Genomic DNA, 27391 nt, shown 5'->3' with positions numbered 1-27391 from the left:
TATCAAGGTTACCAATAGAAACTGATGGCAAACAGAATAATGACAGTGATGACACAGATATGTATATTCGATTGGTAGCATCAAATGCAACCCCATGTGCACTATCATCACGTGAAGTTGAAGAGGCATCAAAGGAAGATCCTGAATTGAGTAAAGTGAGAAATAGTATACGGACAGATAAATGGGAGAGAGACTTGATTCAGTATAATGCAATACAACAAGAACTTGCATGTTTTGGATATTTAATTCTTAGAAACAGAACGATTGTAATTCCAGAAAAATAATATAGATTACAGTGTATTGAATTAGCACACCAAGGACACTTGGGGATAGGCAAAACCAAGCAAAGGCTTAGAACCAAGGTATGGTGGCCTGGGATGGAGAAGAATGTGGAAGACTATGTTAAAACATGTCATGAGTGTCAGATAACAAGTTCGATGCCAGCACCAGAACCATTGAAGCCAACACGACTACCAACAGGACCATGGCAAGATATTTCGATTGACTTGCTGGGATTGTTTCCATCGAAGGATAATGTACTAGTGGTGGTAGACTATTATAGTCGTTATTATGAAATTAGTTTAATGAAGACAATCACAAGTGAGAAAATTATAGACACACTTGAAAATATGTTTGTTCAACATGGCATACCAAAATCAATTACCTCAGGTAATGGTGCCCAGTTTGTGTCCAATGAGTTTGAAAGCTACCTGAAGGAAAATGGAATCAGACATAGACGTGTAACACCATTACATCCAGCTGCGAACGGAGAGGTTGAACGACAAAATAGATCACTAATGAAAAGAATTCGCATTTGATGATTTTTAAAGTGTAAAATTAAGAAGTCATATTTATGAGTTATGTTAACTTTTAAAGTTCACCAGAAGTTGAGATTTTGTTAAAATGTTGAAAGTTTTAAGTGTTATGATATGCTAAGTTGTTCATTGATATTATAGGAATCTTGGAAATAATAAGAAAATGATATGTGATCAAAGAAAACATTGATAATATGCATGTATGATGATATTTGATTTAAAGTTAAATTGTTTTATTATTGTTAAAGTTAAAAAAAACAAAATGAATATCATATTGTATGGAGTTAATTGGGTTGTGAGTTTTATTGCTAAAGAAGGGGGAAGATGTAGTGTCTGGATTGGGAGACTAAAGGAAAGCAAGGCATTTTGGGTTAAGGGAGATCGATAAAACCTCATGGTTGGTAATCTGTATGTATACGTTGTACACAATGAAAGATGCAATAAATATACACACACAAGATATAACATCGATGTGTTTCTGTTTTGATAATACTTTTGAAAATGGATGGGTTATGGTTTGATGTTCTGTGTACATAAGTATATTTTTGATATGGTTTTTGGTAAATGCAATAATGTGATTTGTTTGTTAAGGTGGTGTGATTTATTGCTATATGAGTGTCTAAGTAAATCATGCGGTTCGTGTTAAAAGTAAAATTTAGTGGTATGTTAGAAGAAGGATATATGCAGGCTATGGATTGAATTAGTTCAATTGCTCTGATTGTGGGGTTTTTAATAATGATTGCTCCGTCGTCTAAATATCTTGTGAAAAGAAATTGGCTGGGGTTTAATTTGTATGTTTGATTAAATTTGATTAGGAAATTGCGTTCGTTTAGAATTAATGTTAAATTTGCTATTTGTGCGCTGTGATATGAACCCATTACTATTCCCTGTGATTGTTTATAAATTTTGTTCCCTGATTTGAAAAAAACATTATTGTTGATTATTTGATCAAGTTCGATTAGGTAAAATTCTTTTTCTTTGCTTAGATTTAATAATTTAGCTGATTTGATTATTGAGTTTGTTGTGTCTTCAATTGTGAGATTGCTGTATAAATTTTCAAAATCATATGTTATAAACCATAGTGTGTCGGTGTGTTTTACGTTGATGTGTTTTGCTCTTGTTATGAATTCATTGGAGTTATTAATTATTGTGAATGGTATATTTAAAGAGGTAAAATTTAGTTTCTATTTCTTGAATGAGTGATTTTAAATGATTTCCTAGAATTTTCGATAGTGGGGTTGTAGTCCAGCTGTGTGCTGTAATAATAGGTCTTCCTTTTAATTGACTTTCTGAACTGGGTGATCGGGGATCAGTGGTTAATTTGTGGGGTTTTGGAAGGATATATATATTTGAGCTATTAAGCCATTTAATTATTGTGTTGATTTCTTTTATAATGTTTTGATCTTTGATTGTTTCATTGTTTATTAATTTGATTAATTCGTTTTGGATTTCTGTTTTGAGTCTTGATTGTATTTAGTTTTAGTATAGTTCCCGTTGTTTAGTTGTCTTAGGTATTCCTGTTTGTACCAGTCGGTTGTGTTAATGCAAATTCCAAGATTTTTGTCGGCAGTTCTTATGATTATGTTTTCGTTATTTATGAGTTTGTGGAGTTGTTGTATTTGTATTTTTGTTGTATTTCTTTTGTCGGTGCATGTGAAATTTTGTATGTGTTCGTTTTGTAGTTCGTCTGGACTGTTAAAACAGAAAGAGTTTGTGTTCGGTCTGATATTAGGGTGTGTGATAAGTTCGTTGAACTTTATTATTTCGTCTGATCGGTAGTGCTTGTACGTTGTTGTTTAAATTTATTACATTTCTGTGTTTGTCTTTTTTTAATAAGGATTTAAAGGATAATTTTAGATCTTTATGTGTCTCGATTTTGATTTCGGATCCGTTTTTAAACGTTGTCGGGATAAAAGATGGACCTTTATTTAGTATTGTCCTAGTGTGCTTGTTTATTTTTATTTTTGTGAAATTATGAAAATTTTCGTTATTTTTCTTATTTTCTATTTTAATTTCGTTAACTTTCCCTTTTTGATCGTTTTTTCATGTGTATTCCATGTTTAACGTCTTTAGTTCGTATTTCTTATTTAAAGAGTTCTTTTCTTTGATTATATTTAAAGCTTCGTTGAATTTCCTTTTTGTTTCTTTTGTTTTCTGCTCCAGTTTATTATATTCTTGCTTAAAAATGTTGTCAATAACTTCCAGTCCGTTGTTATGATCGTTGTTATTTTCTTCGGTAATTTCTCCTGTATGTTTGTTTATTATATAGTTTTTTGTTTTGGTTATTTTATTGTCGGCGAATTTTATCTCTATGTTTCTTTCCTCGTTAGTTTTGATTAGCAATGGTGTCAGCTTTTCAATAGTATCATAATATTTCTTGTGGGTTTTTATTTCTTCCTTAAAAAATGTCTTTGCATTAGCTTTGTATTTCTTGTTCCATCTGTTAATTGTTTTAGTGTGGGTAATTTCTTTTCTTTTAAAGTTGAAATACACCATTTTCTGAGGAAAAAATGTTAATTGGTTATCCGCACTTGGCGGATAATTAGTTATCCGCACTTCCGCACTTGGCGGATAACCCCTTGTTATTCTCAGGATCTTTTTTTTTTTTTTCTCTTTTTTTTTCTATTTTCTTCTTTCTTTGTTTTGTTGGTCGCATATCTCTAATTCTGGACAACATATGATTGTATAACTTTTTCATAAGATTGACCTGTAGCTGTAGATGTGCAAGAAACTTTGTTTTATGATTTTAGAGTTGCGCAACGTGACTTACGCGCCATTTTATGAATTTCAATGATTGATCATAGAATAAAAACTAGTCATTTTGTTTTGAAACTTAGTGAAAATTCAAGTCATATCAAGCGCAAACTTTCTATGGATTAAAAATGGCATGTTTCACAGAAAGTTACGCGCGCACGCGCGTTTAAAATTTCAAAATGCGAAAAATCAATTTCTAATCAACTTTCTACGCGTTTCATGGCATTTTAAGCATGTCAAAAATTCCCACGCGCGCGCACTTATTTTACGCGCACGTGCGCATGCAGCGCAAAAATATTATTTTTTCGCGTGATTTATGTTTTCCCAGTCTTTTCTAGTAATTTTACCAACTTTTAAACAATTTCGACTTAAAATTACGTCATACGAGCACGTGGAATTGGATAATTTGCACGCGTTTTTGATGAAAAAGTTCAAAAATTTGTCAAAATTATGCCTTTTTTTAAACAGCCATAAATTCTAAACTACATGGTGAAGTTTATTTTTTATTACATATTATGGAAGTTGATGAGTTGTAGATATAGAATCATGCATCGATATGGCTAACTGGACATAGTGACGTCATCGTATGACCATTTGAAAAAAAAATAGCGGATTTTTGTCTCTTTCGTCATAGCTCATCACATTTAATAGAGCGCATCTCCACTTATCCGTATTCCATTTCCCCCCACTTTTTTATATTGTCTAGGCCGATCAATTATCTTTCGCATGATATACCGTTTTTAAAATTGTGATGACGTCATCATGTCCAAAAGCGTCAGTAACTTTGGTCACTTATTTTCACCTATTCTGCACTGTATGTAGTACGTATACAGTATATAGTGTATACTGTATATACTTAGACGTGACGTAAAATAGAGAGCGCACTAACATTTTTTCAATAGCATAATCGTTATACTTTGCGAAATATTCTAACGTATGACGTGCACGTGGTGTTTGTGCTGCGGATAACCTAACTCGTCCGTAGTGACGAGTTCAAATCTAGTTAGGTGATCATTTAGAATAAAATGATCACCTATTGTTATTGTATAAAATCTTTATTATTATTTTTTTTTTTCTTTTTATTGTTTCTGTACACTATTTTGTGTAACAATTATCTCAAAAAGTTTAATGTCAATGATTACAAAAATTTCAGAATATCTTTCAAATAATATAACTTAATCCTAATAAGCTTTCCAGCGTGATCACTCATCCGTGACGACATTTATACGCCATTTTGCGAAATCACATTATCAATCATATCTCCATAATTCATTATCACATTAATGAAATTCACTACACGTAAACTTCAGATCAAGGGTAAAAATATTAGCAAATAAAAACGCACGCGCACGTAGGTTCATGCGCGTGATATCGCGCGTTAAAAATTTAAAACGCTCAAAATTAAGTTTTGATCAATTTAGAGCATAAATTAGGCCATTTGCGTGTTTCAAAAAATTACTGCGCAAAAATGCGTTTTTGCGCGCGCGATACTTAAAAAGCGTAAAAAACATGAATTTTTTTTACAAATCTCATTCTACTCACCATCCTTAGTACATTCACCAAATTTGAGTCAGTTCCGACTTAAAATAACGCTATACGAGCACGTTAAAAATGACAAAATGCGCACATTAATTTTACAAAAGTTCTGAAAATGGTGAAAAATAGGTCTTTTTTAAAATGAAAATAATTCTTCAGAATGCAAGATGACCCCCGATTTTTTTAACTTATTCTGGAAGCCATTGAGTTGTAGATATGAATTCATGTACACATTTTACGTACAAAATGTTTTGACGTCATCAAATGGCCACTTGAATTTAAAAATTAGGATTTGTTATCTTTTTGTGTAGATTATCACATTCAACAGAGCGCATCTTGGTTATGTGTGCTCGAATTTCGCACAACTTTCAGTATGTGCTTGCTTAATTAATTATCTTTATCATGAGTTGACACTATCTTCATTTTAATGACGTCATCACGCGTAAAAACTTGAATAACGTAGGCCGTGTAATTTCACCTTCGCAGTAAATTTGAATATCTTACAGCTCTTCAGAATTGAAGGTTACCTTGATGATTATAATTTATTATGAAAGCTGATGAAATGTAGATATTAATTCATATAAAAATTAAGCCTATCGGATGTTGTGACGTTAACATATGGCCAGTTGAAGTGAAAAAGTAGTTTTTTCATATTTTTCGTCAAAGTTATACAAAGTTATACGAAATTGTCATCTTAAAGTTTAGTTTGATAACGTCATCATGCCAAAAAATTAGAACATGTGTGTCCCGTAATTTCACCTATGCTACACTGTATATAGATATACAGTATATACTGTACATATTGTATATGGCATATAGGCACAACTCAGCACTATAAGCATATAATAGGATGGCATACATCAACATTTTCCGATCGTATGTTAACATACGTGCATGTTTAAAAAAAATTTATTTCAGTAAAATGATAAAAATGATCACCTATAATTCGTCAAAGTGACGAATTAAATTCTAGTTTGTTTTTTATTATCGTATACACAGTTTAGTTTGAGAAAAGAAGATTTGTATAGGATATGAAAAAGATAGTTTAGAATATAAGAAATTAGGAGCTTTTTATTAGTATTAAGGACAGTTTTCGAATGTGAGAAATGACTTGATGGTACAGTCCAACTAGAGTCCTATGTCGGCACCTAGGCCTATATAACGTTGTGAGGTAATTTCCAGATTGATCGTATCAAAACGGTACTGGGTATGGTCTACTAGTTTTTCTGCTCCAAACCAGTACATCCATTCATAGAAGCCTTGATGAAGTAAGCCTACCTGGTGGTAACCATAGAACGGTCCCGAGATAACGACTATACTTCGGCTTCTATATATAAATTTACGTAAGGGCAAAAATCGGTAAATCGCGCGTTATTTCTAGAATGTTTACTCGATGGTATATAAAGTTGGTTCGTACTTTTGGTACTGATTTTAACCACCTGATGTAACCCTGTTTACTAATTAAATTGAGTTCGATAATTAGTTATTGACGATTAAAACAAATTTAGGTTCAACGATTTGCCCCAAATAGGGGTGTTTTCTGATCGTGGTATACACTGTCTAATGGATGTCAATTTGAAAAATACCCGCATACAATAATACGAGGACACTTCGCATTTTCCTATCTCCTCCTACGATAATTGTTTTTAATAGCTGAAAACCGGTTGAACAGTTCGAGTACAGCATCATAATGTTGAAGACAGGCCGATTTTCCTTAAAAAATGCTATTTTTATACATTTAATATAGGTTTATACAAATGTATTGATTTGCGATGAATGGAACATTCCAATCTCTGTTCCACAAGTGTCTATTCCCTCAGGCGTCGTAAAGGCAAGTACTGTATACTCATAACAGAAATTCGATCCATTTTTTTTTCAATCTGTGCTGCAGAGGTTGGATATAGATTTTTTTTAACGGATAATGAGCTAGCGTTTTCAGTCGCCGTATATTATGTACAAATCTTTATTATTGCAGTTAAACCACCCCGGGAACCACCCACATCATCACCCTTCCCTCACTGGCATGAGTAGCGTTGTAAAGCCAGTAGAGGATAGGCCTACTGTGGTACGGTGGTACGAAGGATCAACAACAACTTTGGTGGGTAGGGTAGGAACCAACTTAAGTATGAATTGGCTCTAGAAACAATTGAAAACCATTAGGCCTACTAATTAAGTTTGTAATAATATTTCAGCGTTACAAAACTGGCGATTTCAAATGTACAATAATGCAGGACAATAATACATGTCGTTTACAGGAACGAATAAATAGACACTGTATTTATTACTAACCAGCAATCTCAACTGTGAGAGGCTGGATACATAACCATTACACCAAACTCTCATTCACAACTTTGTAGTGTGCAGTTAGCCTATTTACACTTAGAACTAATAAAAAAAAATTTAAAAAAATATATAGATATTTTCCAGGGACATTTTATGTAGGGGAATTTTTCAGTAGGCGGAGGTTTGTACTCTCGGAGTACCCTCTAGTGTAATTATTATTATTATTATATTAATAAAAAGATATTTATTAGTATAAATTTAAAAAATATAGATATAAGGAAGAAAAGCAAAGAGATTATGGAGCGGCTGTACCAGAATATACAACACTAAGTATTGTAAAGTTAATATACTAAAAAATTTAGGCGATCTTGTCAAAGGTCAAGCGCCTTCAGCCTGCCACGTTTCAATATTCAATATTAAACTTGACCTGACGTGGTTCCACAATATCTTAATATGAAAAATGGTAGAGTGTAGATAATTAATATTGGTAATTATTAATTAAAAATATATTTTGTTATTAAAATATCATAACAGGAAAAGAGTCTCGGTCTATATTAAAAGGTCTCACCTCCTTAAAAATAATTTTGCTTGAAGATAATAAGGGTAGAGTATATTCGTTTCAGTACTGATTCGTTTCTGCATTTAAGGAAAATTTTATATATGTTGAGAATATTATATATATAATAATTTTATAAATTCGTTTAATGTTATATGCCATATATGTAATAATTTTCTAAATTCGTTTTATTCTATATGCTAAATAAATAATAATGTTTATTAATTAATATAATGTAATGTCTATATAGATTAATTAGTCTCACCTTGTTTCAAAGTTGCTAGATATTTACCGTCTTTTCTTGTCTACGTTACTGTGATAAATGTTATGTATGAATGTTACACGTTGAAATATGTATATTAATTAGGATATATTTTCTGAAAAATTTACCTTTTGGAGTTTGATACAAATATGAAAAATACAATTTTTAGAATAAAGTAAGTTTATTTTATTTTCGAAAGTTTATCATATATAAACTATAAATAACGGTATAAAGTAAAAGCAAGCTATATTTGAATATTCGTATAATTTGTTATTCCTATATTAAAGTTATTAAAATTAAACTATGTCAAAGAAAACAGGGCTCACTACTTGATATTTTGTAAATGGGGGAATAACCTGCAACATGCAGCCTACTGGACAGAATTGCGCACAGGTGTGGATGACACATACCACAACTTTCTTCTCTAAGGGTCCTTTCGTGTCGAGTGCTGCCACCAAACGGTGCCACTTAGTGGAGAAGAAAGATCTGTTGGCTGGGAGCCAGGGGGCCCTCTTTGGGGTGGGGTGAAACCCCTGAAAATCCCGGTCGTTTTATTCAATTTATGAACACATTTCAACTGTCCCGATTGGCGGAATTGTCCCACTTTGATGTTGTGTCCCGTTCTTTTAGAAGTAGATTTACCAAATTTTGCCCTTATGTATATTTATATATAGATTACACTAATAAATCGTAAATATGATCTATATTTTCAAAACCCAACCATAGTGGGTCTGAGGTCTTCTGCCTGGCACCAAATCTTTCACATTAATAATCAAAAACATATTTAATGATAATGGTAGTGGTAATATTTTTCAGAAGATTAAAAATAGCCTTTTAGAAGACCAGGGTTTCCCTTTTATATTACACACACAGTATTGTGCGCAAAGTTTTGTGCAAAGATAAGAATTAGGCCTACAATGATACAATGGGAAAATTTGAGAAATTTTCATTCATAACCAACACTACAGAAAATACATAACTTTTTGGGTTTTCCGTCAAAAAGTAAGGGACCAACCCCACTAAAAAATAGGTGGAAGGGATATGTCCCCTCATTCCCCCTAACCCCGCGATCTGCTCTGGATCCACTCCTGATACGGTAGTGTTAGGCATTAGGGTTAAATTTCATGTATGTTAACAACAGTGAAAACTCATGAGGTAGATTTTGCTAAGCACACTTGATGTCACAGACGGCTCTACGGCGAGCATGCGCGGCGATATTGTAAATCTTGCAATCGTTTTGAAATCATATGTACATGCCTACGTTGTTAAAATATGGTTCTCTTGTCCTTTAATTAAAAGTGAGAGAATTCTACTTACTATCTTTCAACATACTAATTTCCATAGATACTTTATGTTTAACACTAAAGACCAAATCTTGATAAATTTCAGTTGGAAGTGCTTGGGGACCTAAAAAAATATTCAAGGTTATATTATTAGTCAAAAATTAGAGAAGAATTAAAATAAACTCATCAGTTCCAAATGTGATATTTTGTTGTTGTTGTTGTTAAAAGACAAATATTTTTTGGTAACTTGCAACTGGTTACTAGGTAAACATAATTGATGTAATAAAAATACGTCATTTTGCAGTTTTAATAAAGTTATTCACTTTTGTAAAAAAAAAAAACTATTTCACTTATAAAAAACAAAAGAACTGGTAAGTTTAACCAAAAACCATTGTCTGACAGACAAATTAAGCATTTTTTTTGCTTTAAATTACATTTTTTCACGTAACTATTTTTTATTTTGTTTAATATTTATGCGGTACAGCTTGAAATTAATTGTTTGTACAATGAAGAGTTCCATCATAATTGTGAGCTCAAAATGTGAAAAAAAATACATTTAAAGTTATGTGGCAATATAATTGGCTCAATTGGTTATACAGTATTAGCTAGAATATCTAGGCTAGTGCTTGCAAGATTTAGTATTAAGCAATGCATCATGTTTGAAACAAAACTTACCAACAATTCCAGCCTTAATATGTTTGCGCATTTCTGTAACAATATCTTCTCTTCCCTTCACTTTATTCTTCACATAACGCAGACAACGAACAAACTTTTGTAGTTCATTTTTCCTATCTTCTTCAGTTGTTTGTTTTGGTCTTCCAGGAAAACATACATCAATCCATTTATCAAGAACATTTGAAACGTCTAGATTGGACTTCTTAGAAAACTGAGAAATTGAAATGTATATTTTTAATGGTATGCCAAACCGATGTACAGAAGTAATTTAAGTCACAATGGAAAATATGCATAAAACAAGACAGTTTCTGGGTGAAGAAAATTCAATAATGTACAAATAATGAATGTTTCTGATTGTAATGGTACAAATAATGGCATGAGGTGAATTATGAAAGGTTATATTTCAACGAGGCGAAGCTGAGTTGATATATAACCTTTCATAATTGAGCAAATGCCATTATTTGTACCATTATACGAATATAAACATTCATTATTTGTTATAGATTTCCTGTCATTTGAATCAAATAAAAGGTAGGCCTAGCCAATTATGTTTTCTCCAACGATTCCACGTCTTGTTATGTTCCCATTAATTAATCAAAATCCTACAAACGATCTAAAGCTAATTTAAATGCCTTTTTGATCGAAAATAGAACATATATATCTCTCCAAAAACGTACTTCTATTGCTAACCAAGTCATATCATTCAATCTTCGCGGCGAAAGAACAAAATAGGTGGCGGTGTTGTATTTCAAAAGCAAATGTATAAAAAAAAATATTTTCTAAATGTAAAAATATTTGTTTTTGTACACGAAAAAAGTGCTATTAATAGTGCGTATTATATAACACCTAAATACATTCCTGTCATTTGATTGGACGATTGTGGGTCACATGGTGTGCAATAGTACGAACTATTTAACGATCATTTAATAGTACTTTTTTCGTGTACGAAAAAGCTTTTCGGGTTTGGAAAATATTTTTTAATACACAAACACATCATGTCACTGTGTCGTGTCAGTCCAACGTAGGATTTTACATTTAGTAATTGCGATTGTGAATAACGCATGCCGGCTATTGGCCTATCATTCGTCACGGAAAAATTAGATGTAATTTTTCCCTGATATTAGATATTTTTGTTTGATATGTATGGTGTTATAATATGAACTCGCATAATGTTCTATACTTTTTAAAATATACCAATTAATTTGAATGCATTTTCCTCTTAAATTGTGATAAAAAATGATCATGCATATGCATATAAATGACAAATATGTCAAAATGTTCAAAATGTGTGTTTCATTAAAAACCACTTTGAAATGCTGGACCGTCATTAAACATTCATTATTTGTATACTATTGCATACCATGTGACCCACAATCATCCAATCAAATGAAAGGAATTTATTTAGGTGTTATATATAACATTAGATTTTGCACCTTCAGTTTCATTTATTTATTCATCTAAAAAGAAAAGAAAAATACTGTATCGTTAAAAAATAAAGAGTAAAGTACAATAAAAAGCTAAAAGCTTGTAAGTAATTGATGACCTAAAACTTAAATGACCTAAAAACTTCTAATACATATATAAAAATTACTAAAATATACATATGGAAAAGTTACATTAGCTTGGCAAAATTTTTTAATGCATTAATGGAATCTGTATTTTTTATTGATTTCTAAATTGTTCCAGACAAGAGGACCCAAAAACAGCAATAATATGACTTGTTTTCCTTTAGTATAGCACTTATCACCATTACTGTACGCTCAGAAAAATGTTTAAGGATTATTCAACAACAGGCAAATTTGGTAAATATCATAAATTGTTTATAAAGTATGTATGTGAAGAGAGGACTTGTTGGTGCATGATATTCAGAACAAGTTATAGCTTGTGCCGCTTTTTCTTGAGTTTTACTAGTTTATCAGTGTAAGAATCATATGAATTAAATCAAACAGATAAAAGATTGAATAAGTGACCTATAGATACAAAGGAGGGCTTTAAGAAGGTAGTAACAAATTTTGAACATATTTAGACATTTTTGAAGAAGTGAGATCAATAACAACTCATAAAAACTTGTAGTAATTTGTTTGGGATATAGCTTTATCAGCAAATTTAATGGATATATTAGTTTTAACATTATTTTACTTCTTTTAGTCCTAAACATTATATATCTAGTCTTATCACAGTTAAGAAAAAGTTTATTGTACCTCTATCAATAAGATTGGGGTTTGATAAAAACAGATTTGTATCATCATCAGTATCATGTTTAAAATATTTGAAGAAATAAAAAAATCATTATTATATTTGATAAGTAATACCTTTCCGTTTTTAATCTATGCTCAACCATTGAAATTCATCGTGTAACTCTGATGTCATTGAAAAATAAGAGGTGCACAACTGCATGTAAAAGTCGATATGTTTACATGGTAATAAGAAATGTTCTCATTACAAGTTTCAAAGATACGCGAGTAAAAAAATGACAGAAAGAAAGGAGAAAGGAAGGAATACAAAAACAAATGACAATTCCATACAATCACAAGGAGTTATTCGCCAGATAAACTAATAAACTGAAGTTAATAACAATTTTAAAGTAAAATATAAACTAAAAGTGACAGACATGTCCAATTCAGTATTGAAAAATTCATATTTCAGGATGACGCAGATCCCTGGTTAAATTAGTATATTTAAAAAAAAATGGACTGGGATAATTAGAATACACTGAATTTCAATCTTTGCTTTCCCTTTGATCTATAAAATTCAACTGAACTTTACTTGCATGTTCTACAAGAGGCTATAGCTTAGCAGGTAGCCTGGTGATTCTAGGCACATTAATTTTACCAATCCAAATTATGACATGATATGAGTTTAAAGGCCCGTTTATACTAGGACAATAATGATAACTAGATAAATATGCATTTTTCTTACATATAAAAAAATTAAAAGTTTTCATTCTACAACTATAGGATTAACCATTTATGCTGCCTTTGATTTCCACACATTCAATCAAATGATGTTATGATTAGTAAGAGCAATAATATCTTGACGATACAACAATTTTATTGTTCTTATTCATCACTGTCATGACGTCATTTGATTGGATTTTAACAAACATTATTTTTATCAAAGACAGCATAAATGGTTATCCTATTTTTCTAGAATGAAAAGTTTCTTTAATTTTATGTAAGAAAAATGTATGTTTATCTATTGTTGATTGTTATTGTAAGACCAAAAAACTGTGGCACACATACAACACTATGAGTTTATATCTCATGCAATTGCCATATGCCATCTGTGAGCTGAAATAAAACACATTTGATTCAAAAACTTACTAATTGAAACTGGTTGATTTGATTTTCATCCCAATAGTAGTTCATCTCATCAACCATGTAATTGATGTAATCTTGATTCAAGTTCTCTAAATTATCCAATCCTTTCCTTAATTCTTTAAATGCTCTGGGTTTATCACTTTTCATAAAACCATTTAAAAAGAACTCAAATTGAGATTGACTTGGCTCTGCTGAGCTTCCTAGTATACAGAAAAAAAGTGAATTTCAAGATAAAAACAGAGATACCTAGGTAAAAATATAAGCACAGAAAGTTGATAAGGTCAATAATATATTGATATAACATGATCATACATTTCTATTCCTTTGACATTCAAATACAGATTATCTAAAAAAAGTTCCTATATGATCTTGAAAAGAAGCCAAGCAAGCTTGTTTACAGATTACCTTAGAATTATTATTTTTTTTTTATAACCAATTATGACAACCTAATTTATAGTAAATAAGAATAGTAAAATAAAAAATAAATAAAATTAAAAAATTAAAAATCCATTTCAACACAATGATCCACTCATGTCAAGACAGGCCCCTCATAAGGATCGCATTAAAAAAAACAATACCTTTCATCAGAGCGCATGTGATTGTAATAAAAAACAATACTTTGTAGGATCGCAATCGAAAAACAATGTATAAGTAAGCTATGTAGGATTACGTGTGGGAACGGATCAGTAGCTATACTGTATGGGCTTGCTGATCGTATTTGTTAAATTATTTTTACTCACGGTTAGATGTTTGAAATTCTTCTATTGCATCAGAATAACCATCTGTTCTCTCTTGTGTTGCAGAATCTAAACCATCTTTTGTCAGTATAAAAAAAAATCATTTCAAATGTTAATTAAAAAATGGCATAGGTATTGACTCAATACATTCATAGTTCCCATATTATTTGTGTTATTATAGTGTGGTGTTCACATGCATGCTGGGAGAACGACTACTGTACATATAAAAAGAATGTTTAACATTTGATAACCAATTTTCAAAAAATTTGAAAATATCATGTTTGGTAATATGTCTTAGGAAATATATTTAAGCAATTGTCACCTAATTGATTATCAGGTCTTTCTTCTTCCAATGCATCAGAATAATTTAGTGCTGTCTCTGTTGTCTCTTCAATAACATCCTGCGACACTATAATTAAACATTCCAATTGTTAATAGTAATATGGCATATTCAATAGTGATCCAAGCATAATACATTCAAAGAAGGTTTGATTTTGTATGCAATACAGAAATAACCAGCAGATCCAAGGAACCCATTTTTCTAGAAAATTTGTTAAGAGCTAATTGTTTCATAACTCTTCTTAGAAAACAGTAATTTTACCTGATCGATGGTCAGATCGTTCTCCTTCCTGTTGTTCTGAATAACAGGGTGCACTCTCTGTTGGACCGTCTGTATTACCATTTATACATAAAAGATCAATAATGTGAAAAATATGGATATTTGAATTATTAATGTGTGCAATGCACTGACAAATGTTTAATACCGAGGTAAAATTTAGGGAGAGTTATTAATTAAGATTTATTTGAAGCCACTTACAAAATATCCACTAATTGTTAATATGGCAGTTTGACAAGTTTATGATGACAAATGTGTTATACATTTTGTTTTTGTGGACTGTGACCTTCAAACATTAGATTGCATTGGATGAAAGAATATAAAAACAATTATAATAGAATCAACTTCAGTAAAAAAGCCCTTTCTTACTGGCATCTGATGATAACAATGCGACCGTTTCCATTCTACCTTCATTATTAGTCGGGATTTCATCAGTGCCTGTTGAGACAATACAAATTGCTTGATTACCTTTTAAAATTTTACCCAACAGCGAGAATTAAAGGATGGATAGACTAAAATTTCTGTTTATTTTATTTACTGCCCCACTACTTGACCTCATTGAATCTCACAATGTGAAGTGTAGGGCGTATGCTGATGACACTCAGCTTTATGTCATTTTCAACCCTAATCAGCGTGATTCTGCTGTCAGTAAACTTGAATCCTGTATTGCCGAAGTCCGAGCATGGTGTCAATCTAACAACCTGGTTATGAATGATGCTAAAACAGAACTTGTTCATTTTTCTTCTCGTTTTAAGCCTGCCTGTTGGACTGCATCTGTTAAGATTGGTAATTCTTTCATTCAACCTTCGTCATCCTGTAGAAACCTTGGAGTTGTCATGGATTCAACGCTTAGTATGTCCAATCAGGTACATAACATCTGCAAAGCTGGGATTCACGCCATTCGTAAAATTAGAAGCATTCAGAAGTACCTGGATTCAAGATCAACTGAGATTCTTGTTCACGCCTTTGTTACATAGACTGTTGTAACTCATTACTTTATAGCTTACCAGCAAAGGATATCTCTAAAATTCAGCGAGTCCAGAACACAGCTGGCCGATTGGTCGTTCAAAGCCCCATAAGGCAACATATCACACCTGTGCTGAGACAACTTCATTGGCTTCTGGTAACACAAAGAATTACCTTCAAGATCCTGCTATTTGTTTTCAAAGCTCTTCATAATTCTTCATCTAAGTTCATTTCTGAACTTATTCCACCAGTGTCTTCAAATCTCTCCTCAAAACCCACCTTTTGAATTTTTAATTTTCAAAATTTTTCTATCTATGTAAAGCGCATTGAGGCTTTCAACATAATGCGCTATATCAAGTACCAGTTATTATTATTATTAAAATGTATCATGCTTTTTATTTATAGGGAGTGCTGTAGAAAGAGTCAAGTTACAATCCTGACACCAGTATTGAAACCCTGGACCTTGGGTAAATAAAAACAAAATTTATAGTAAATAAGAATATTAATTTTATAAATTTTTTTTTTTTTAAATGAAAGAAAAAAATCAAAAATCCATTTCAGGTCCATTTTAACACAACGACCCACTCATGGCAAGACAGGCCCCTAATAAGGATCGAAATAAAAAAAACAATACCTTTCATCAGAGCGCATGGGATTGTAATAAAAAACAATACTTTGTAGGATTGCAATTGAAAAACAATGTATAAGTAAGCTATGTAGGATTACGTGTGGGAATCAGTAGCTATACTGTATGGGCTTGCTGACTAAATCGTATTTGTTAAATTAGTTTTACTCACGGTTAGATGTTTGAGATTCTTCGATTGCATCAGAATAACCATCTGCTCTCTCTTGTGTTGCAGAATCTAAACCATCTTTTGTCAGTAGAAAAAAAAATCATTTCAAATGTTAATTAAACAAGCACGAATGTGCAATACTCGGGGTACAGCAAAAGAAGCTGTAATGACGTCATAAGACCGGATGTAACGTCACATACACATCTATAACCTCGCTACCAAATACGGCTATACGGTACCATCTTCGCATCCGGTTTGAAATTTTAAAATCTGGCTCTATAGCTTTGAGGACATGTCCCTGTAGTATATTCATGCCAAATCCCAGCTCAATAATACAACGAATAAGGGAGGAGTAGTACTTTATAAATCACACTTTTTACTCAATAGTGTCCAGATGGAGGAGGAGAAAATGAGCGAGTCCTAGACTCAGGTACCCCGAGTAAAAATAGGTATTGACTCGATACATTCATAGTTCCCATATTATTGACAGTGTGGTGTTCACATGCATGCTGGGAGAATGACTACAAATATAAAAGAATGTTTAACATTTGGTAACCAATTTTCAAAAAATCATGTTTGGTAATATGTCTTAGAAAATATATTGTCACCTAATTGATTATCAGGTCTTTCTTCTTCCAATGCATCAGAATAATTTAGTGCTGTCTCTGTTGTCTCTTCAATAACATCCTGCGACACTATAATTAAACATTCCAATTGTTAATAGTAATATGGCATATTCAATAGTGATCCAAGCATAATACATTCAAAGAAGATTTGATTTTGTATGCAATACAGAAATAACCAGCAGATCCAAGGAACCCATTTTTCTAGAAAATTTGTTAAGAGCTAATTGTTTCATAACTCTTCTTAGAAAACAGTAATTTTACCTGATCGATGGTCAGATCGTTCTCCTTCCTGTTGTTCTGAATAACAGGGTGCACTCTCTGTTGGACCGTCTGTATTACCATTTATATTAGTCCGGTGGCAGGAGGGGGGAATCACCACCCGAAAGGGGACAAATTGCCATCCAACTTTTGTAGACCAGAATTATTACGAATATAGAAGGTAATCGATCAGGATAGGAAGCGTTTTCGAGATATAAGGGGTCAAAGTTCAAAATTGATTAATTACAACAATGTATTATGTATATGTATTATAACAAATTTATTGAAGCACAATTTGGTCTTTTATTACATTTTTTTGATTATAAGTGTCTATTCAATCACCTTATGAAAAAAAAAATCCTTTGTGATTAAGGGTCAAATGTCAATATTGACCAATCATAGAACGTACCTATAAAACAAATAAAAACTAATATTTAATAAAAATTGGATGATCAATCATACGCAATGTAAAAGAGCGAATACATCATTTCATCAGTTGACATAAGGTCAATTTCATCAGTTGACATAAGGTCAAAGGTCAACATTTTAATTTAAAATTTTAGTTCGTATTAGTTAACAAATAAATGCAAAGTTGTCCAAACTATGATATTGATGGTTTTACAAGTAATCAAATTATTTGATTAGTAAAGGTATGTTATTTCATTATAATTTTGAATAATATAATTATAATACTGTATTTAATCAAATCAGACTTCGATCAGGATAGGAAGCGAATAGGAAGAGATAAGGGGTCAAAGTTCGAAATTGACCAATTATAACAATGTATTATATACATATGTATTATAACCAATTTATTGAAGTTCAATTTGGTCTTTTAATACATTTGTATGGTTATATGTATCTATTCAGTCGCCTTATAAAACAAATACTTTGCAATTAAAGGTCAAATGTCAATATTGACCAATCACAAAATTTGCATATAAAACCAAATAAAAACTAACATTTAAGACAAAATGTTATGTTTTATCATTCTGTTAAGACATCTATCAATCATACACAATCAAAAGAGCACATTTATCATTACAAAAGTTGACATAGTGATATACTAAATAATGCAAAGTTATTCAAACTATGAGATCGATGTTCATAAATGTTTTCACGTTATTTGATCAGTGAAGTTATGGTATTTTTATATTTTTTCTAGTGCGCATTATTTTAAATGTATTAATATAATACTGTAAAATAAATAAAAAAATTATATTACGACGGTTAAAATGTTATGATGTTAAAATGTTACGCTGACCTTCAATGATTTGCCACTACACAGTTGCATTTATTAGGGCTACAATATTCGTTTTTGGAAAATAAACTACTATTCATCAGAACCAGGGAATACCAATTCGTCCACAGGATAGGGCATAGGCAGATCCAGGTGGCCAAACTCAATCCACAACTCACTACACAGACAGACCACAATTTTTATATAGCCACAGATAGTTTGGCCCATACAGGAAAGAGTTTCCTGTACACAAAGGATTCTAAAATAACCCATATGGATTTGCCCGAATGAACCCTCTAAGGACCCTTTTGGGATCTCTATGTGGTGTGCTACATAAGGCCCTGTATTAGAAATTAATATGGGGTAAATAGTTCATAGATGAACTATGGAATAAAACTAAATGTGAAATCTTTAAATAACATTTATGGATTTGCCCAAATGAACCCAATCCTTCATGGACCTTTCGGGGTTCTCTATGTGGGGCTACAAGAGACCATATATTGGAAATACTGTATGTGGGGTGAAAATGTGGGTTCATAGAGATATAATAAATATCCCTGTGCACCCTCGATCATCCATAAGTAACATTTATAGATTTGCTCAAATTAACCCAAGGGCCGGTCGTTCTCCATGGATGGACATTAAGCCCCATAATGGAAATATAAGAGGTGACACTGTGAGTTCATATAGACAGGCGCGGCCCATGGAATAAAGCTGCCTGTGCACTCTCGATCCTTAAGGTAAATTTATGGATTTGCCCAAATTAACCCAAGGGCCGGTCCTCCATGGACATTAAGCCCCATAATGGAAATATAATGGGTGAGACTGTGGGTTTATATAGACAGACGGGGCCCATCAAATAAAGCTGCCTGTGCACTCTCGATCCTTAAGGAACACTTATGGATTTGCCCAAATTAGCCCAAGGGCCGGTCCTCCATGGATGGACATTAAGCCCCATAATGGAAATATAATGGGTGACACTGTGGGTTCATATAGACAGGCGGGGCCCATGGAATAAAGCTGCCTGTAGGTTCCAATATTAAGCCATGGGAAAAGCCTGTCTGTGCACCCTCAATCCTTTTAAAAGGAACCCATATGGATTTGCCAAAATGAACCAAGGGTAACTTCTGAATTTTCTATGAGCCGTACATTCCGGATACACGGATATCTGATTGAAATTGCTCAAATGTTTCTGAAAGACATTGTACTGTATAGTAGTAGTAGTATTCTCCTTCCACACCTCTTTGAATTAAATCCGCCCCGATAGGCTCTTATGTACAGGATTTCAAAGCAATAATCACACTTGTATTTTTCAAACAGTATAATCTATTAGATTGAATAAAAATATCTATTATAAACAATTTGCCGTTAGAAATCTCTATGCCATGTTGTTATTTAGATGAGAAAAACAGGTCAAAGGTTAAAATTACAGAAAATTAGGTGTTTCAGTCACTTTTTGAAAAAAATGTTGCATTATGGCAAGTATAAACATATATATTGTGAACAATTTGACACCAAAATTGGCTCCTTACGACAAATATTTATTTATTTGTTATTTATGTCAAAGGTTAATAACCACACTCCCGGTCATTTTCAAGCAATATCATCTGTTACACTGAATATAAATGTATATCTTGGGAACAATTTGCTCCTATTTTAAATTCTCTCTGACCTGCCGTTACTTAGATATAGCAAAAAAGAGGTCAAAGGTCAAAATTGCTAAAAATGGGGTTTCCGGTCAATTTTACAAAGAAAGTTCTGAAACATATATATTGTGAACAATTTGACACCAAAATGATCTCGCTACGTCAAGAATTTCCAGAGATATAGCATGTTTTATAAAAAAATAGTGGCCATTTTGTTTATGCTAATTATGCAAATTGCTCAATGCTGACAGCCATCCAGTAAAAAAAATCTTCATTCTGAGAATCAAAATCCTTAAAAAAAAAACTATAGGCCTAGAAAACATTGCAAGGTTAAACCCCTTGGCTGCCGGACTATAGGTACGTTCTATGATTGGTCAATATTGACATTTGACCCTTAATCGCAAAGGGATTTTTTTCATAAGGTGATTGAATCATAAAAATGTAATAAAAGACCAAATTGTGCTTCAATAAATTTGTTATAATACATATACATAATACATTGTTGTAATTGGTCAATTTTGAACTTTGACCCCTTATATCTCGAAAACGCTTTCTATCCTGATCGATTACCTTCCATATTCGTAATCTACGGAAAATTCTGGTCTAGAAGCGTTGGATGGCAATTTGTCCCCTTTCGGGTGGTGATATTCCCCCTCCTACCACCTGACTATATATAAAAGATCAATAATGTGAAAAATATGGATATTTGAATTATTAATGTATGCAATGCACTGACAAATGTTTAATACCGAGGTAAAATTTAGGGAGAGTTATTAATTAAGATTTATTTGAAGCCACTTACAAAATATCCACTAATTTTTAATATGGCAGTTTGACAAGTTTATGATGACAAATGTGTTATACATTTTGTTTTTGTGGACTGTGACCTTAAAACATTAGATTGCATTGGATGAAAGAATTTAAAAACAATTATAATAGAATCAACTTCAGTAAAAAAGACCTTTCTTACTGGCATCTGATGATAACAATGCGACCGTTTCCATTCTACCTTCATTATTAGTCGGGATTTCATCAGTGCCTGTTGAGACAATACAAATTGCTTGATTACTTTGTAAAAATTTTACCCAACAGCGAGAATTATAGGATGGATAAACTAAAATGTATCATGCTTTTTATTTATAGGGAGTGCTGTAGAAAGAGTCAAGTTACAATCCTGACACCAGTATTGAAACCCTGGACCTTGGGTAAATAAAAACAAAATTTATAGTAAATAAGAATATTAATTTTTTTTTTTAAATGAAAGAAAAATTCAGGTCCATTTTAACTCATGGCAAGACAGGCCCCTAATAACGATCGCAATAAATAAAACAATAGTTTTCAACAGAGCACATGGGATTGTAATAAAAAACAATACTTATATAAAATATAATTGAAGTAAAAAAAAAGTTTTTTTACACTCTGTGCACACCATGCACGTAAAAAAAGCATGAACATTTTGGCATTCACGAACTGACATGAATTGTGTAGAAAGTTGATTCGGAATTTATTTTGCACATTTCTAACTTTTAAACTTTTCATCATTTTTACTCCACAGAAAGTTGACCCTTGATATGAATTCAACTTTTACCAAGTGTCAATTAAAAATTACTTTTAGTTTTTAATCTATTAACAATCATTGAAATTCATAAAATCGCTGATCTGACGTCATTAAAAATAGGAGGTGAACAACTTTACATTTGGCATGTCTGCTCCAACTAATGAATGTTCATAATGGTTCACTAATTAGATGGGCTGATTTCTAGACCTGTCCTGAATACTGTGTTAGGCTGGACACATCTTTGTGGTCTTAATAAATTTGGATGTTGTGCATAAATAACCTACTACTAGTACAATGAAGTAACATATGTAGTATATATATGTATATATATATATATAAACACAGCAGGCAAAGAACATTAATTCCAAACCGCCCGGTGATATACTGAAATTTAATTAATTAATTTGAAATGATAAAGATGAGGAAATCTGTGAGAATGAGAAAAAGTCGCCCCAACCGAGACTCGAATTTGGACCGTCTGCTTGATATGCAGTTGCCCTAACCATATATATATATATATGTAGTATAACATATGAAGTAACAGGCATTTACATAGAATAACATTTCTTTACCTCCACTTGTATTTGCAACATCTTCATTATTCAGAAATGCACGTCTATTCACATCTAAATTATCAGGAAAACATTTATTAATGACAATATTAAAAAAAAATATTTATATGTATAATTACTTGCATACAATATGCATAAACAAAACAATTACAAAAATAAACTGTACATTATGGTTCATGTGTCCTTGGCCAGAGCTGAGAAAAAATACCACTTCCCAGCTACTGCACATACTAATTTCAAGATTGATTTATTTTGTTTTTTTAAAGTTAAAAAAAAAATTGACCATGAAAGGTTACTTACTTTCATCTGTAACACAGCCATTACCTGTGTCTTTATTAGACTCTTTGTCTGAAAACAATGGCAAAAATGTATTACTGTAGTCAAGTCTGAAAAATGTTTTATTGGTTATCCGCACTTGGCGGATAACCCCTTGTTTTTTTGTTTTGTGATTATAAATATCTTTTTTTTTCATCTTCTTTGTTGGTTATCCGCAACTTAGTTGCAGGATAACCCTTGTGATTGTAAATATCTTTTTTCATCTTCTTTGTTATTCTTCTTTCTTTCCCGGATTTTTGTGTACAGCATATCTCTATTACTTGTGAACATAACTTTGTATAACTTGGTAAAAAGATTGACATTGAAGTGTAGATGTGCAGCCAAGCTTTTGGAGGATGTCAGAGCCGCGTTGCGTAAGTTACGTGCGATTTTATGAATTCCTATAACTGATCATAACTATATAACCAACAAATATTCTTTCATGAACCTTAGTGAAAATTTAAGTCATATCAAGGGCAAACTTTCTATGGATTAAAAATGGCATGTTTCACAAAAAGTTACGTGCGCACGCGCATTTAAAATTTCATTTTGAGCATGTCAAAAATTCCCACGCGCGCGAAAAAAATTACATGTAAGGTGCGCACGGAGCATGAAAATCATGTGTTTTTCTCTTGAATTATAATTTTACAGTCTTTCCTAGTCATTTTGAAAAAGATTGACATCATTTCAAATTAAAATGACGTCATACGAACACGTTGATTTAGACCATTTGCGCGCGTTTTAGTTACAAAAGTGACAAAATATTGTCAAAATTATGCCTATTTTAAATCTATTATAGCTCCTCAGGATCATCCATGACCCCTAATTTTTTTAATTTAATATGTAAGCAGATTTGTTGTAGATATGAATTCATGCAGAATCTTTACCCTTCGGATGTTATGACGTCATCGTATGGCCACACGAATGTAAAATATAGGACTTTTTACTCTTTCGTTATTGCTCATCACATTAAATAGAGCGCATCTCGCTTATTACGTATTCCATTTCCCCCGAGATTTTAATATTGTCTACGTCAATCAATCTTTCGCATGAGTTAAAAATATTTTAATTTTTATGACGTCATCATGTCTAAAAATGTAAATAACATGGGTCACTTATTTTCATTTTTACAGTAAATTTTATTCTGTTATAGCTCGTCAGAATAAAAAGTGACGCGCATGATTAAAACTTATTATAGAAGTTGTTGAATTGTAGATATGAATTCATATACAAATTTTGTCTATCTGATGTCATGACGTCATCATATGGCCAGTTGAATTCAAAAAGTCATATTTTCATCTCTTGCGTAAAAGTTCATTGCGTTTAAACGAGAGCGCATCTCACTTTTACGTGCCCAAAATTATTCAAATTTGTATTAATGTAATTAATTAGATAATTATCTTCTAAAATTGTTATTTTTATATGTCAATTTGATGACGTCATCGTGTTAATAATTGGATTTAAAAGATGGGTCTTGTAATTTCGTCTATGCTACACTGTATATAACTTATACAGTGTATTCTGTAAATTCTGTAAAATGTGATGTATGGTAAAAAATAGGTACAATTCAGCACTGTCAACATATTTATTTCATGTCATAGGATGGCATAATAATTGTCGAGGTTCATATAAGTTTTAAGTTTTAGGTTAGTTACAAATTTCAATGTAGAAAGTATCTATTTAAAATTAAGCTGACCAACGTCAAATTAAATGAAATCAGAGGTTGTCTTTTGCATTTGTTGCCTTATTAGATGGTGTACCCATGGACCTATAATAGGTCCATGGTTAAAGAAAAATGATGATTATATAATATGGGTGTTATACTAATTTTGATGCATGACGACAAAATGTGAGTTTTTAGAGAATTGCAAGATATTTTGGCTTTAATTATCGTGAGAGTGGCCTCAAATGTGCGAGTCTCAATATACAGGTACTGTAAAGGCCAACTCAGACAGCGTCGTACGAGACGAAGACTAAGTTGGCTGCAGTTTTACCTCTCTTTTTTCTTGTCTGATATGCTTGCGCAAATCGAGTAGAGTGGTCCATAATCACCAAAATATACTCACATCCGTCTTTGCTCTTTTCCAAGTGTACATAATCGATAGAAACAAGTTCAAAGGGTTTGGTTATACGAACTGGTTTCTTCTGAATCAGACATCAGCAGACTTTGGTGATGTAATGTTCTATTTCTGCCTCCATATGTGGCAAATAAAACCTCCCTCGTGCCATATGTACAACTCGTTCTGGACCAAGATGTCCCATGTTACTATGCAATTCTGTGTATACTAATTGTTTGTATTTTTCTGGAAGGACGATCTGAGAACCTGTTGTTGTGCAGCGTTGGAGAATACCATCTTGTCCAACTTGCAGCTTGTTCCACTCATGCATGATTGACGTTGTTTTGATCTTGATCTTTCTTTCTCTTCGAGGTTGGCCAGCGCCTATTGGCCTTATACTCTAAGACTCTATTAATGGATGGATCTTGTTTGTCCCATATCTTGGTCATTTTTTGAAAATGCATTCGCTTCGAAGGGCATACATTTCATGCCATGTTGTTGCATACGTGCTAGCACTCTTCTAACCATGTCGACATGTTCTTCATAAGTTGAACTATATATTAAGACATCATCTAAGTACACAGTACATATCTCATTATTTAGGTCGACGAGGCAAAATTCCATATACAGTTGATACACAGCTGGGGCGTTTTTTTAGGCCAAATGGAATGCGAATCCATTCATGCAGCCCCAAAGGTGTCACAAAGGCTATGAGGCTTCGGCTCTCTTCACTCATGAACCCTTGGTGGTATGCTTTCCCTTGGTCTAGTGTAGAGAACCAACAGCTTCCTTTCAAACCATCCATTATGTCTTGAATTCTTGGAATTGGTTGTCAATCTGTAATGGTCTTTAGGTATAATTGCCGATAGTCTATACATAGTCTGAGAGATCCATCTTTTTTCCGTACGCAGACTATCGGTGATGAATATGGAGGTGGATTTTTTGATTCATCCACGATTGAGTAGATCAGTATTGTAATCCTTAAATTCCTCATAGAGTGGACTTGGAATCGACTGATTGCTGGACTGGTGTGGTGTCGTTTAGTTTTATATCCATTTCGAGTTCATCAATTTGTCCCATATCTTGGTCATTTTTTGAAAATGCATTCGCTTCTTCTTTGAGCATGCGTTTGACAATTGTCTTCTGCTGGTCTGATAGATGGGACAAATCGATTGGTGGCTCCCAATCAGTATCTGGATCTACTTGTATCACATTCACTTTATGGGTATTGTCAAGGTCAGGTTTCTTTGATGTATCAGGTGATTGAGTTCCTTTGGTAATGATAGATTTGATTTCGTTGAAGTATAACGTGCCTAACTGTGTTCGTCTTTCAATAATAATATCTTTGTTTGTTCGGTTAGAAACTACAATATTTACATGACATGAATTTCCTTTTGGAATCTGTATAATTGCATTTCCTATTTCCAGTTCACATAGAAGTGTTGACTGTATATCTGTTTCAAAGCAAAGACTGCAACTGAAATCTTCCGTGGTACCTGGATGAATATCACAACATATATTAGTAGTCTACTAATCTACTCGTTTTCTGCCTGTCATTACTGGTACGGTATACCTTGTGGTATCTTCTGTTTTCAACAGTTCAATAAAAGCGGAAACATTTTTCTTCTTGGTGGATGGAAAGGAATCTGAGCTGAGCTGAGCTGAAATAATGGATATTTGGTCAGAGTTTCATAACAGCTCTTGAATTTATGACGTTCGAACGAATTATTGGATGACTTAAATTGTCACTGGTGACCAGCATGGGTACTACGAGAGATTTTGACTTCAATTCAATAGTTTGAAACTAACTTCTATATATCCATCATGCGCTGTTGTTAGCTATTTAAACTCGTAGGACTGTATCTATAAGCAGGTTAGATACTGGTTGACTGTTACTCATGGCATTGTCTTTCTAACCCATTCTGATTGTACTACTGACACTTGAGCACCTGAATCTAACAAAGTTTGGTGTAGTTGGTTGTTTAAACATTTAGGTCCAACTAGTCTATTGATTTTTTCCTGCACTGAAGATACACTGGTTATAATTGGCTGGGACTGGTGGATAGGGTGGGCAACTACATGTCCACTTGTGGTGCTCCTTTTCCGTTTCCCGACCGCTGTCTACATCCTCGTCGGAAATGATCTTTAAAGCAATGATCGCAATCACGTCCTTTACCGGAATCCCTACAAGCAGGACATCCCCATTCCTTCGGTCGTGCTTTTTGGTTTGAGTGGGATTGTGATTTAATGTTTGAGCAGGATTGTGATTGTTGGTTTGTGGTTCGAAGAGCAACTCATTTATATTGAGGGCGCTTTCTAGCTGCTGCCTTCTCCTGTCTACTTGTTTATTTTATGGTTGTTTTTTTTAAGTTTTGAAAGGAGTGTTTTGTTTGCCTAGAACATTGTCCTTAGCTGTACTTTTGATTAAACTTAAGGAATTGTGTAAGTTGCAAGTTTACGTTGCTAGGCCTGATGAGACAAAGATGACCTGCCCAATGGTATGTGGTGGTGGTAGCCTACTT

At 32.6% G+C, this 27391-nt stretch overlaps 1 protein-coding gene across 2 annotated transcripts in view; it reads right to left on the bottom strand.

Annotated features, from left to right (window-relative positions):
• The window catches only part of LOC144849197 (uncharacterized), a 60580-nt gene that overhangs the window by 5095 nt on the left and 28094 nt on the right, over positions 1-27391 (bottom strand). For both annotated transcript variants that reach the window (XM_078706241.1, XM_078706240.1), the window contains exons 4-16: positions 22798-22845; positions 22498-22551; positions 21338-21406; positions 17485-17553; positions 17206-17292; positions 16601-16675; positions 15207-15275; positions 14823-14891; positions 14544-14630; positions 14225-14299; positions 13488-13684; positions 10165-10375; positions 9524-9613 (exon numbers count right to left, since the gene is read on the bottom strand). In XM_078706241.1, the coding sequence (XP_078562367.1) occupies positions 9524-9613; positions 10165-10375; positions 13488-13684; positions 14225-14299; positions 14544-14630; positions 14823-14891; positions 15207-15275; positions 16601-16675; positions 17206-17292; positions 17485-17553; positions 21338-21406; positions 22498-22551; positions 22798-22845 (1200 nt within the window). The remainder of the gene's footprint in view (positions 1-9523; positions 9614-10164; positions 10376-13487; positions 13685-14224; positions 14300-14543; positions 14631-14822; positions 14892-15206; positions 15276-16600; positions 16676-17205; positions 17293-17484; positions 17554-21337; positions 21407-22497; positions 22552-22797; positions 22846-27391) is intronic.

Source organism: Antedon bifida, chromosome 7 (assembly GCF_963402885.1).
Source record: "Antedon bifida chromosome 7, ecAntBifi1.1, whole genome shotgun sequence".
NCBI classification, from domain to species: domain Eukaryota; kingdom Metazoa; phylum Echinodermata; class Crinoidea; order Comatulida; family Antedonidae; genus Antedon; species Antedon bifida.
This window is presented reverse-complemented; position numbering and strand designations above follow the sequence as displayed.